This window comes from Zosterops lateralis (genome assembly GCF_965231275.1).
Source record: "Zosterops lateralis genome assembly, chromosome: 3".
NCBI lineage: Eukaryota > Metazoa > Chordata > Aves > Passeriformes > Zosteropidae > Zosterops > Zosterops lateralis.
Window position 1 is genome coordinate 5,280,714 of NC_139764.1, and position 14,008 is coordinate 5,294,721.

Here is a 14,008-nt window from a genome sequence, read left to right on the forward strand (position 1 = left end):
CCTGCAGAAACTGCAGGGAGCAGGCTTGCTGCTTTTGCCCCACTTCTTCACATCCTAGGACCCTTTGCACCACAGAATAATTATCTTCTTTGTTGTCTGCTTAGCTGTGGGAAAAGCCTGAAGATGCAGGAGTTTCTCTGGGAGTAGGAATTCTCCCTGGCAGTAGGTGATAGCAGCAGGTCGATTGCTGGTTGTGGGTGAAGGTGCTGCCCTGCTGCAGGTGCAGGGAGGCTGTGGGGCATCAAGAGCGCAGGATTTTTTCTCCTTCTCTATTCATTTGCACATTTTAGATAGCCCTGTGTTTCTTAGGGTGGGGTGGATAAAATCCCTTTTATTATGTTTTTAATTTGATCCATTCTAACTTGTATTCTACTGTTCCCTTTTTATAGGATGTAATTCAAGCCATTAAGGAAACAGCATTTGTTACATCAGAGTACCCTGTCATTCTTTCATTTGAAAATCACTGCAGGTATGTAGTGCCCATTCTTAATTTTTAAATGGTGCATTGTCTGAGGGAGAAGATACAGTTTAAAATACTGTGATATAATACTTGAAAATTGTGGGGGGGTATGCAAGCATACTGAATGTCGCTTAATATACTGTTAATATACTAATCAATCTTTATGTAGCTTAATAATGGCAATAATTTTTTCTGTGATAAAGCTGTGAGATGTATTTGGATGTTCCATTAGCTGTGTGAGATTCAGTTGTTCTACTTTTTTGGTCTCATTAAATCTATCTATGTCAAATGATAGACTTTTATTGACAGTATAATTACAGTAAAGTAATACTTCTCAGTTGAAACAAAGTGGGCAGTATATAATTTGGGATGTCTACATTACTTAGTATTACTCTTTTGTGCTGAGTGATATGGATTTCTTTTTTATATTTAAAAATTAACTGACATAATCTTTTCCAGCAAATATCAACAGTACAAAATGTCAAAATACTGTGAAGATCTTTTTGGAGATCTCCTGTTGAAGCAGCCTCTAGAAACACATCCAGTATGTTGCATTTTGCCAGTCTCTCTCTTTTTTTTTTTTTTTTTTTTTTTTTTTTTTTTTTTTTTTTTTTGTATTAGTTTTATTTGAAAGAGGTGATAAACTGAGATCATATCACCCTTAGTGCTGTTCACTGCCAGTCCTGTACTTCCAGAAATGACTAGTGGTTTTGGGTGGCTGTGCTGTTTGGTACAAACTTGTCTTGATCTGATTTGTTTAATCTCTTCTGTACAGGGCTCTGGCAAGCAGCCTGGAGAAATCCTCCCCCCTTGATGTGTGGCATAATATCAGCACCCACAGAAAATACACTACATACATTGTCTTTGCAGCTCATACCTCACTCTGAAATTGCCAGTCACTGTTTAAAAACAATTCATTATAGCAATCAATTATAAATTGCATGGTGTCAGCTGAAGAAACCTCTTCTTTCAGCTGCACATTGCATGTTTCATGCTCCAGGTCAGGTCCTGCAGTCTAGGTGGCCCCACTACTGCGTTAAGAATTAAATTAATCACCAAGAGTTTCCTGCAGTCTCATTTGGACTGTCAAGTGCACTGTAATCCACATGCACTGCACTCTCCTGCATGGCAGGAGATAACAACAGACCCTCCTTCACAAACACAGTGTTTGAGACTTAACAGCTTGTTACACAGTGCTTGCTACTCCTCCTCCAGACTTTCCTCACTCCTTACAGTGAGCTCACTGTGTGCCAGCAGCCACCCAAAGCCTACAGATGCTCTGTGGTGCTGTGGGGGACCGCAGCAAGAAAGACTATGATTTACCTTTCAGTGGCCCTGGCAAGGGGAGCTCCTGGCATTAGCATCCCTAGAGCTTTGCTTTTCCTGGCTTTCCCTTCATGTTGCAGGGGCAACAGCACACAAGGTTTGGTGAATGTCAGGTATTTGCCCTGAAAAGTGCATCCCAAAGAACTAAATCTGTAGTGTCCCCCTGTGATGTTTGTAGCGCGCTGCCACATCCTTCACAAAAAGCTTCCAGCAGCTCTCTGGGAAGCCTAAAATAGAGCTGGCCAAAGGCTGCCATGCTGAGCCTTTTGCATTTTGTGTCCTTTCCTCCTCGTGGGTGAATTCAGTTCCCAGCTGCTCACAAAGCAAACACTGCAGAAATGGCAGGAGGAGCTTGGAATATCCTTTGCAAGTGCTTGGATCCTGATAACCTGGGCTAGTGACTAAGTAAGGCAAGCTTGGGAGAGACATGGCACTTGGCTGAAGCAGATTTGGTTTTGAGTAAAAGCAAATATTTGTCCAAAGGGGCATCCAAGTATGGCTTTGTCTGGGATTGCAGCCTGGCAGGAATGAGCTCTGCGGCACTGACATCTAGTGGAATTACAGCCCCAGTGCTGTCAGGAGCAAATATATTCTCTTCATCCAACGTGCTGAAACCCCCTGCCTGAAACAGTCTGCTTGGTGTGGAGGGCCCTTACCCTCCCACGAGGAGGTTTCCACCCATTCTTCTGGGGTTGGGTTGATATGAGGGGTTTTGGTTTTTTGGTAATTTTTTTGTTTTGTTTTGGTTTGGTTGTTTTGTTTTTTTTTTTTTAATTTGGTTTGATTTGTTGCTTCAGGGGTGTTGTTGTTCTTGTTGTTTGAATTTTTTTGTTATTTGGTTTGGGTTTTTTTCTGGGTTGGTATTTGTCACCTCTGCTGCTTTTATTTGGTTTCAATTTGTGGTGCTTTGTTCTTTTGTTTGTTCACCTGGAGTGCTGCTTCTCTCTAGCTCTGATTTGGATTAAGAGATAAGAATTTCTGAATAGTTGTTCTAAGATTTGTCACTGTTTATGGAAATACCTTCTACATCATTTAGGCTTCACTGAAAAGCCCAGTCTGTTATAGTGCTGAGAATGCTAAGTTGTGAGTTCAATCTCTGTATGGGCCATTCACTTGAGAGTTGGACTCTGATCCTTGTGGGTACCTTCTAACACAGAATATTCTGTGATTATGCCAGCAACTCTCTGAAAAATATTCTTAGCAAGCCTGAGGTGAAGAGGGTGCTAATTACCTTAGCCAAACCTCTGTTTCTTAGCCTCAATGATGTGATGGGGACAAATCAGAGGATTTCATACTTTGTCTCCATTCTGAATAACATTTTTTCTCCTTCCCCAAATTTTAACAAACCTTTTCTTAATGTTTGTTTGTGTGTGTATGTGAAACTTCCCCTTTGCCTTTGACAAATACTGAAGCTGTGACCCTGCTGTCAAAACCAGTCCCTGTTACCTAGCTGAGGACTGGGTACTTTTCCATTCCCCAGTGCCAGTCCATTTCCACTCTCCAAGTGTGTGAGGGCTGCCTCAAGGGGACCATAAAAGGTGACTTATTTAGAGATCAAATGAACAGGGGCTAAGCTGTGGCTTGGGCTGTGTGAACCTCAGGGAGGGAGGGAGGGAGGGAGGGAAAGTAGGAATTCCTCTGACAAGGAGGTGCAGGTCACATTCACGCCCCCTGCTAGGCAGGAGAGATGGGAAAATGTTTGGAGCAGTGCAGCTGAGGGTGGCACAGGCTGGAGACCTGACTGCTGCCTTCATCCAGCAGCTTTACCTGAGCACAGCTTCCCCCTGGGATAGGGAAGAAGCAGAGGAAACTGTGTAACTGCAGTCACACAACCTTCTGGGGTTGTGCCTGAGGTGGCACTGCTTCTTCACTGCCCCTTGGTATGGCTGTCCTAAAATCCCAATCCCAAACAGGGATAGAGACAGGCCAAATAGCTGTTGTTATTATTAAGCATTTGCTTTCAATTGTTTTACAGCTTGAACAAGGTAAAGCCTTACCATCTCCTAATGACCTCAAAAGAAAGATTCTCATAAAGAATAAAAGGCTGAAACCTGAAGTAGAAAAGAGTAAGTAACTTTTGTCAAATATTAAATAAACAAAAGTCCAGGTCGCTACAAACAGACTTTGTTACTAAAGTTTCCAGATTGTTTTTACTTCAGTGTTGGAAGAATATGAATTATATGTAAATAACATCTGGTTTGCCCCTGTGTTTCATGTAAGTCTAGGCCTTGATATCAGCATGCTGCACAGGCACAGACAGACACAGAAATGTAATTCTGGGACTTTTATCAGACTCTTGTTGAGCTAAAATACAAGGCAGATAGAATCTCTTGTAAATTCTGCTGACACTGGTCTGTTTGCATTGCTGTGTTTTTCCAGAATAACCATGAAATGAAATGGAATTTCAAATTGCTCTCCTTGGTGTTGTTGCCAGTTCTGATATTTATCTTCTTTCAGTAACAATGTTGCTATATTAGTTTCCAGTATGGCTGTAATGATAAACCCTGGTCCTTCTCCATTCAAAGATAAGCACCCAGACCTTGCACTGGCTTCAGTCATACATGGCTGTCCTCCTCCTGTCAAACTGAAATGGAAACACAGTTGAAAGTCCAAGCACTTTGCCTCCAATTGCATGGATCAAGCCCTGAAGAGACAGCTGTCTGTTTATTCTGTGAGGAAGTAACATGCTTGCTCCAAAAACTTTTAAAGTCTGTGGAAATTTAGGGGGAATTTCTTCACAGAAAGGATGATTAGGCATTGGAATGTGCTGCCCAGAGGTGGTGGAGTCACCATCCCTGGAGGTGTTTAAAGAAAGACTGGATGTGGCACTCAACCACTCTGGTTGACAAAGGTCAATCAGAGGTTGGATTCCATCTCAGAGGCCTTTTCCAACCTAACTGATTCTGTGCTTCTGTGAAATATTTTCCTTAACTTCAGTGAGCTTTGGACACTGCTCTTACTGATCACTTTTCAGATCTAACAACAGTCTGTGTTTATTGATGTTTATTTACTCATTCTCTAAAATTTTATTGCCATCTGAAAAATCAGAGGGCTCATTAAATAGAAGTACATCTGAGGATCAGGAAATCTTTTGTGATGGTTCTCTTGTATTTCTTTGTGCTACAGACTGTTCATGTCATGACTAATTTAATTTTATTTTTCATATTAACAGAACAGCTTGATGCTCTGAAAAAGATGATGGAGGCTGGGGAAACTTCTGCTCCTGTAAATATCCTGGAGGATGATAATGAAGAGGAGATAGAAAGCGGTGAGGACTTCCTGGAGAAAGGCTCTCAGGCACTGCCTGTGGTAGATCAGTGGACTGGGTGCTCCTTACCCACCTGCCTGTGGTCTGTGGCAGCAGCAGCAGGTCTGGGCTCAGTGCAGGACCATTTATACAGACCCCAGCCTTGCCACCTGATCCCAGACAATTTTAACTTCCATTTACTCTTCAGAAGTTATATTGGAGCACCAAGCAAGTCAGATTTTCATTCTGTCTGTGAGAGAGAGACTAAGAAGTTATGATCTTTGCTTTGAGAACACTTATGGTCACTGTGCTTAACACTTGTGTCAACATCAGAGGGAATTATTGCATTATACTTTATAAGGATAAAATGAGGGGTAGGCTATTTCTTGCCAAATCTCAGTTTTCCTCAGTGTAAATGTCCAGCTCTGAGCCAGTGATGTGGCCAGCAGAGAAAAATACACACACTTAGGGGATGATCCACTCTCTCTGTTTTAAATGTCCACTTTCAGAAGATGTAAATCACGCCCTGCCTGCAAATGTCTGAACCAAAGGACTGGCCTGTGACCTGTGTCGTAGTGAATGTCCCAGCTTTAGCCTACCACCTGGTCCTCTCATTTATTTTACATACTTTTTTTCTTTACTTTTTAACTTTGAGTACTGTAAGTTTTAATGGAAAATCATCTTAAAAGCAAGTGAGAACAATTCCCTGTAGTGGGGGCATACAAGTATGACAATGCACCCAAAAAGCATCTTCTTAGGTCTTTATTTACAGAACTCTGTCATCAGTTCTTGTTATTTCCCAAGGCTTTTCCAAAAGCTATTGGTGCTTTTTTTTTTTTTTTAATACCTTTACTAAGCAAAATACTTATTACTTCAAAAATACAAATAAAAAAAGCAAATAAAATTTCCCCTACTAACCATCTCAGGCTTAGCTGTAATTTACTGCACTTGGAAACAGTTAACTAACTCTTAGAAATCTAATACTCTGGATTTTATTCCTGTTTTTTAAAAATGCCAAACCCAAACCTGTGAATTCAACTGTCATTTGTTTCGTGCCTTGCAAAGAAAACAACAGTTGCTGTCGCTTTTGCCCTGATCCTTTTTGTTTTCTGTGCAGCTGACCAGGAAGAAGAGGCTCATCCTGAGTACAAATTTGGAAGTGACCTTACTGTAGACGATTACAGTCAAAAAGAAGCTGTTGCCATCAGTGTGAAAAAGGTGGGATTGCTTCTTTTATATATATTTTTATGAAAACTTTCCATGGAGGTTGTTGCAAAAGGCAGTCTGCTTTGTGGAAACATCAGAGCACTTGTCAGGAGATTCTAACCTGAGGTCTTCACCAGGTGCCCCTTACCTTTAAGTTCATGAGAACACAAAGCTTGGCAGCCAAAAATACTCTCCCCTTGTTCAGGTAGGATATACTCATTGAGGAAACAGAATCAGTATGTATGGAACAGTATACAAGTGGAGGGTTTAATCAGAAACACTAATTAAAGGCAGCAGTTCCTGCTCCAGCATCTGATATTTTACTTTGCATCTCAGGTGCAGAATCCTAATAAGAGGTGGAACATCAACTTCCTTGCTCAGCAGTATTTTTGTGTCTTCACATATTCTGTGTCTTCACTGCAGGGTTTTCCTGCATCATTTTTCATGGTTCACCCTTAGGGTAGGTTCTCTCTTCCAGCTACAGCAGTGAAGGCAAAACAGAACAATAATTCCCAGTGGGGTGGTGGGGCAGGGGGCTCTATCAGGCAGCCAGCTGGCAGACAGGGAAAAAGTTCTCTTTATTCCATTTACAGTTCATCAGTCTGTGCTCAGTAACTTGAATATTAGTTGATGGTAATTAGATACAAAATATTGGAATTCAGAACTCAGCTGCTCTAGCACTGAAGGCATTAGTGCTGCTTGATACAGAGAAAAGCCCATGTGTGAGGGCTAAGGTGCCTTATCGTGTTCCTCTGTCACTCAAGTATTTTGGCCACTTCTTCCCTCCTTCTTGGTTTCCTTTGGATCTTTCTCCAGACAGAAGTGTAGGTGTGGAAAATAACAGTATGTCTGTAGCAGTACCAGAGATATCAAACCTATCTTCAAGTAAACAACCTTGCTTCTTCAGGACTTTTCTGGATCCTCACACTGAAGTATCATTTCAGGTCTTTGCTTTAGAGCAGTTTCATTTACTAAGTCAGCTGGTCCTTAACTACTACTGAAATGTTTTGGGGTGTTTTGGTTGGGTGGGGTGGGGTTTTTTTTTGCTGTTGTTTTGGGGATTGGTTTTTTGTTTCCAGATAAGCTGCCCATCTTCAGCACATGTAACTTCTCTGCTTCTTAACCATTCAACGACTTGATCTTTGTTCTGTAGGAATGTACGTTCAATGCTGAGACAATATTTATCTAAGATTCTCAGTACTGGTAGCTTTTAATTGAAGGCAGACACCAGACTGCTCCATTGCAAATAGCATCTTGAGACAGGCCTTCTTCAATGTGGACATTTCAAGCGCAACTTACAGCATTCTTAACCCTCAGTTTTCAGAGCCTGGCAGTTTGCACATCCGGATCAGATGATCTTTATTGTGGTATCTTTATCTGGGTATGTTATTCTTTCATTCTTCTCTGAAGCTTCCTGCCCCCAGCATCTACTGATAGCTCTGGTTCAGGCTTAACTCTCTGGCATCCTTCATCCTATTCCCATGGCTGAGTTTCAGATCTTGTGTATCCAAATTTGGAACAGACTAAAAATTTTTGAAAGTGTATGGGACAGATGAGCGATGCAGGAAGGTGGAAAAGGGTTTACTTTTTGCTAAATGCATTAATTTTTTGAGGATTTTTTTCTCCTTACTGTGAGTGTTTGCTATTGTTTTTTCTTTGGGTAATGTATATATATATTTTTTTCCCTTAGGCTGAAGATTCTGAGCAAGAAAACAATAAAAAGGTGACACAGGATGTAATGTAGTTTATTTTATTGCTTTGTATATAACATGCATATTACTTACCATGCATTCTCAGTGGTTTAACAATTTATGCTCAGTTTCACCGCACCTATTTTTGAAAGTCACTCTACCTCCTTTTGTCCTTTAGGGCTTCTTCTGCTATACTTTTATACTGGGGTCAGGGCTGTCAGAAAATCTGGGGACAGACAGGAGTGCATGACCTTTGGCTGCTTAGAAGTATCTGATCTCAGTCTCTCCAATGTCATGCACTGGCAAACCACTTCTCTCAATGGTGTTGAGATGTACCATCCCTGCTTTATTTTTTCCTCTGCCCTTACCCTGACAGCACTTTGTTTTCCTCTCTCTTTTTCTTCCTTTTGCTTTCCCTTGGGACTTCTGCATTTATCTTCTCCCAGGAATCCCTTCTGTAAGACTCTTCCCACCTCTTTCTACTCTCCTCCTCCTCTCCTCTCATTCAAGCTGCTCCTGTTCATAGCCATTTTCAGTCTGTGTTGTTTTTAAGTGGGTTCTGCTTCTTTTCTTGAGGGGTGGGGAGGTGTAAATAACATGAAGATCAACTTTCCCCCCTTGTCTTCTCTATCCCCTAAAAGGGCTGTTGTAACCATTCCTTTGTTTCTGTAGACTTTAAGAAACATTCCATCCTTACCCCTTTCTTAACTCATAGTTTTAAAGTGGCAAACAGTGCAGAGTATAGCCCTACTCTAAAAATTAAGGGTCTGCCAGGGAATAAAATAAAATCAAAGGCTAGTACATTGTCTTGGGACACTGTGCCAAAGTGTCACTAATACAGTCACAGAGCTGTACCTGCAGGGTACCATTACCTGGGCACTGAGGCATCAAAATCCCTTTGACTCCCTTTTCAATGTGGTTAATTTAATTGTAGGTATGGATGGATTGCGGTAGGCAAGTATGATTAGCTGTTCTGAGCAGTCAACAAGAGGCGCTTTAAAGAACCTGGGTTTTAGAGGATGGATGGTCAGTTCTTCCTGAGTTAATGGCCCTTCAAAAATTAAGACACTGAAAAGAACTGGTTTCATTGAGCAAATTTTGCCTGAATTTGTACCTGAGCTCTGTTAACAGCTATTGACCTAGTAAAAACAAAACAAAACAAAACTAAAAAAAAAACCCACAACAACCCTATTTTCTACTGACACAGGGATGTGCTGTTTGGAGTATTTTGGGATCAGATCTGTGAACCCTCAATATGCACATTTCTGAAAAGCAGTTGGGTTGAGCCCTGATGATCAGCATTAAAATATGGTGTCAGTTTGATTTCACGGGCTGCTGGAAGTTTAATTCCGTCTAAAATGCACAGGCAACAATGTGTACCTGGACTGATTCTGCTAACTAAGTAATTCTATGCAGTCAGAAAATTGTCTTCCCTGTGACTATAATCATCTCACACCAAGGCATAAATGGTTCCATTTCATATGGTTTTCATTCTTTGGGATGTGTCTGCACCACCTGGCAGGCAGAGGTGTCATAATGCTGGCAAGTGGGTTCACTTTTCCCTGACTCTCCCATCTAAAGGAGTAAATGAGTTGTAGTAGTGTAGGTTTTGTGTACACTACATTTTCCTCCAAGCCCAGAAAGGGCTTGGTAGTGCTTCCTCTTACTGACCATTTCCTGAGTCAATGCTGAGGGAGAACTTCTGGCAAACACAAGCTACAGTCTGAAAATAAAAAGCAGCACTGCAAGAACCTTTGAATACACTTCATACTACCCAGCAGAAGGTCACTGTTAGCCTATATTTTTTGGTCACTGGTTCAGTGGTAAGAGAACAACCACACATACATGTGTGGGAAAAACATGATGGATTTGCAGAGATTGCTTAGCTTGACAGAGATTTTTTTTTTCTTCTTTTTCCATTTCAGTGAAAAGAATGTATTTCAAACTGATTTAGGGAAAAGCAAATATTGAACAGGTAGAGCCAATTAAGAAGTGCTTCCTGATGTGGGTTTCTAGCAGATGAGATACTTGTAGGAAACTCTATGTTCTGTTATAAATAAAGTGTATATTTATATAGGTGATGGATTCAGGTTTTTATCAGTTGAAGGAGATAAGAATATGAACTTGGTACTGTGTCTCTTGTTGGTCTTGTGACATCTAGTTTGTCTAGTGAAGGCTGTGGTTCCTACATTTTGGGTTGCTTCTGTTAGTAAAGATTAATAGTGGAACCTATTTGTGTTTTTGTTTGAGGAAATTCTACTGAGTGCAAAGTATACAAAGCTTCCATCAGAAAATGCATATTAAATCAGAGTTTTCGGAATTTATTTGACAAAGATGGTTCATTATCTCCCAGCATTGTTGAGGCTGTTGGAATCTTTATCTTTTATCCCAGTGTTATCCTACTAACTTCATGTAATATTTACCCACTGCTTAGGAGCTTTTCTATCATCAGCCCTCTTGCATGCATCCTGTAACATTGAGAGTCTTATATCAGCAAGAAAATAAATTTTAACTTGTGACACTAAACTTCCACTTTTCTTGTATTAATTTGCACTATCTTTAACCTTCTGCAGACTTGGCTGTAATTTTGTTCCACCTTTGAAAAACCCACCCAACAACAATGTTTGCACACAGAAATGGTGATTGTTCTTTTTGATGTGTTTTCAGGGTTTAGTAACTGTGGAAGATGAACAAGCGTGGATGGCATCTTACAAATATGTAGGTGCCACAACCAATATACATCCATATTTATCAACAATGGTCAACTATGCTCAACCTGTAAAATTTCAAGGTTTCGATGTAGCAGAAGGTAACACAAAAGGTTGAATGAAATACAAGTATTTGCTTAACCTAGGTAGTTTTTTAATCTCTACATTTCCTGAATTTAGGAATAAAGGTGTAAGGTTTTTATAGTTTAATGACCATCATCAGTATATTTGTAGACCCTGTTTCCTTGAATGTAAAGTTAGCATGTTGTTCCATTAGTCATCCACACGGAGTCACTAAATTACTGGGAGAATATGTAGCTATTGAGGTTGGTTCTATACCCTGGGCCTTTCCAACTGAAAGGCTTTTTTTTAGTTCATCTCTCTCTGCAGTAAGGTGAGCACAACTGTCACACTGGTCAGCAGTGAGCTGATACTGCACACCAGACAACCACGTTTACCACGTTGGTTTGCCTTATCCACCACACAACGCAGGCTCTGAATAACAATACTGTCCTAAACAAAAAAATGAAAATTTAGTTGATTTCCCAAGGAGTGAAACAGAAAAGCGAGTCAGAAATACTATGAAATTTCTCATGACTGTAATTTGATTCTATGAAATTTCTTATCACTATAATTTGATTCTATGAGTAATAGATAATGGGGAAAGAGACTAAAAATTGCTGTGTCCTGCTGTAATAGTGCATGATTTTGTGTTGTGATTCGTCATTACAGAAGTGTTTTAAAATGTCTTGTCTTTTCTTTTTAGAACGTAATATTCACCACAACATGTCCTCTTTCAATGAATCAGTCGGACTGGGCTATTTGAAGACTCATGCCATTGAGTTTGTGAAGTATCCTTTCACCTCCTCATCCCACTTTTCTACCAATCCTAAAATAAACCAGTGCACCTTCCTAGATTTAGTGTTGCACATCCACAAGGGAAAAGGGGAAGTTCCTCATGGAAGGAGAAAGAGTGAGATTAACATAAAAAGCATGTTTTGATGTTGAAATATGGAAGATACCAGGATGTGACTCTACATTTCCATGATGTTTTGATTTCATTTTCCTTGATGAATTCTATAGTTACAACAAACGACAAATGAGTCGGATATACCCAAAGGGAGGCCGCGTGGATTCCAGTAATTACATGCCTCAAATTTTCTGGAACGCTGGCTGCCAGATGGTCTCACTGAACTATCAGACCCCAGGTAGGCAGCAACGACCAGTGAACCTCAATCCTAAAGAATGGCTTGGGCAGTAACTCTCCAACAGATGCCGTGGATTTGCTTCTGGCATTTTTTGAGGAAACAGACATATGGCTAAATAATACAGACGAGTGGAATTACAGAAGCGTAAGACAAGGAGCAATAAAATAAAAAAAAGCTGTGCACAGAAGGAAAATTCAGTCCCCTTTTATGGAAAAATAATGGAGTACTGCATCTTCTCACAGAAATGGTTTTTATTGATAATAAATGTTAATTACAGACAAATCAGTGCTTTCACAGAACACAGCTCTGGCACAGTTGGGTGCATGTCTGCAAAGCAAAGATGGAGTGCATGGATTAAGATGGTAGAAAGTAATGACTGTGTGACAAATGCATTTCTAGACCAGTTATTGTGAAGTGTTAGGAGTCATGTGCTCAGCAGCAGAGGATGATGTCGGAGATCCCAGCTGAGAGAATGATGCCAGGGAATGGAAATGCCTCTCCAAAGGGTGATCTGAGAGGAGATGCATTGTTCCTGCTCAGTGAAGGTGTGAGTATAGCAGGGCAGGCTTTTTGTTGTTTTGATTGGGTTTTTAAATTTATCTAGGAATGTCTTCAGTCATACATATAACAGGCCCATTTTCCATTGCCTTTTTCTGGCTGTAGCAGTGCTTTTGTGCTTGCTTCCTCCTCCCTGAATGGTGTCTTTGGAACTGCAGATACTCCTTGTGGTCATCCCCTGAGTTCTGTCCTGCAAAGCTGTGGCCCAATTTCACCAGCTGAGGAAGCAGAAGGGATACACTGGAACACACTGCTCATAGAGCACTCCACTGAACATGACAGGGAGGCTGGAGCAGAAATACAAACCTCTCTGCTCCCAGCACTGCCTCTGCCCACTGCATGTCATCCCCAACCCCTTTATATTGCAAATTAAGGGGAGTAGTTGTCTAAGTGGAAGTGAGCAACTTTCCTGTATTCCTCTTCTGTGATCCAGCTGTGCTATCAAGATGAAGATGATTGGGGAAATAAACGTTACAGCTGCTCAGTAAATCCAGTAATAACTGGTATGGGCATATGAAAATCTTGTATTTTGTATATCAGAGCTCCAATGGAATAGATTTTGTTCTCTTTGAAGACACAGTCAGTTGGGCAAGAGAAATACATGTTTTGTTGCTAAACCAGGAGATTATATTCTCATGTAAGTAGAAACCTGCAGGAAAACATTTCATTTTTTACAAAGTTCTGGAGAGGGTTGGATGAGAGGGTGGTTGTTACATGTTTATGATATGTCTTTCTATACAAGTGCTGTAACAATGCACTCACTAAAACTCACATGCTTTTAAATGTTGAAACTAAGCAATGCTGCTGTGGTATTTTTGTGGTTTTTGACTTTTATTTTATACAACTAAGTCCACAGAAAAAGCAGTGGGATATGCACCTCACCTGTCAGGGTACAGACAGCTTTATTAGAGGTAGTTGTCTGTGGTCATTGTGACAGAATACATTCTTCAAGGATGTATCTTCTAGTATATTTTTTATTCTGAGGTTAGTTGCACTATTAAAGCTCCTGTATCCCTCTGTTAGTTAAAGTGATCTGCAGAAATGGAGACATCAGTACTGTAGATACCAAAAGTTAGATGATGGAAATCCCATCTCAGGCACTTAACATGTCCACCGTTGTTACTTCCCTGCCTGCTGTGTGTTTGAATTCAGGGAAAGACTCTTTGCTAAGCACAGCATGGACTTCAACGTGCTTGGTAAAGCTGTTACTCCTGTGAAAAAATATTAAGTTTTCCTGTTGCTTCCTTTTATTTCTTAGGTGTGGGTTTCATGTGCATTAAATTAAGTTTTTATTTAAACTTATCGTTCTGGAAAAACAGTCTTATTTTCTGAACTAGTTCATGATCTGCATTATTCAGCAGGAAAGTTAGTAAATTTTCTCTCTTGGCAGATTTAGCAATGCAGTTGAATCAAGGAAAATTCGAATACAATGGATCATGCGGGTGAGTGACATGATTTAAACTGTTGTCACTGTGTATGAGAGTCCTTTACTAAGATTTTAATAAATTTTTTTCATTATTAATTATGTGTTACAAAAGAAAAATAGGATGCTTGGTGAAGAGTAGAAATTAGCAGAGTTCAGGGAGAGTTATCCCCCATAAGGA

At 40.4% G+C, this 14,008-nt stretch overlaps 1 protein-coding gene across 10 annotated transcripts in view; it reads left to right on the forward strand.

The window, feature by feature from the left end:
* PLCB4 (phospholipase C beta 4) overlaps window positions 1–14,008 on the forward strand; it is a 187,259-nt gene that overhangs the window by 131,690 nt on the left and 41,561 nt on the right. For 9 of the 10 annotated variants that reach the window (XM_083857441.1, XM_083857442.1, XM_083857439.1 and 6 more), the window contains 9 exons: window positions 390–469; window positions 920–1,004; window positions 3,762–3,852; window positions 4,959–5,054; window positions 6,151–6,251; window positions 10,598–10,739; window positions 11,405–11,489; window positions 11,722–11,846; window positions 13,795–13,846. In XM_083857441.1, the coding sequence (XP_083713567.1) occupies window positions 390–469; window positions 920–1,004; window positions 3,762–3,852; window positions 4,959–5,054; window positions 6,151–6,251; window positions 10,598–10,739; window positions 11,405–11,489; window positions 11,722–11,846; window positions 13,795–13,846 (857 nt within the window). Of the gene's footprint in view, window positions 1–389; window positions 470–919; window positions 1,005–3,761; window positions 3,853–4,958; window positions 5,055–6,150; window positions 6,252–7,929; window positions 7,963–10,597; window positions 10,740–11,404; window positions 11,490–11,721; window positions 11,847–13,794; window positions 13,847–14,008 lie in introns of all 10 variants that reach the window. The other variant, XM_083857435.1, reaches the window with a different exon arrangement.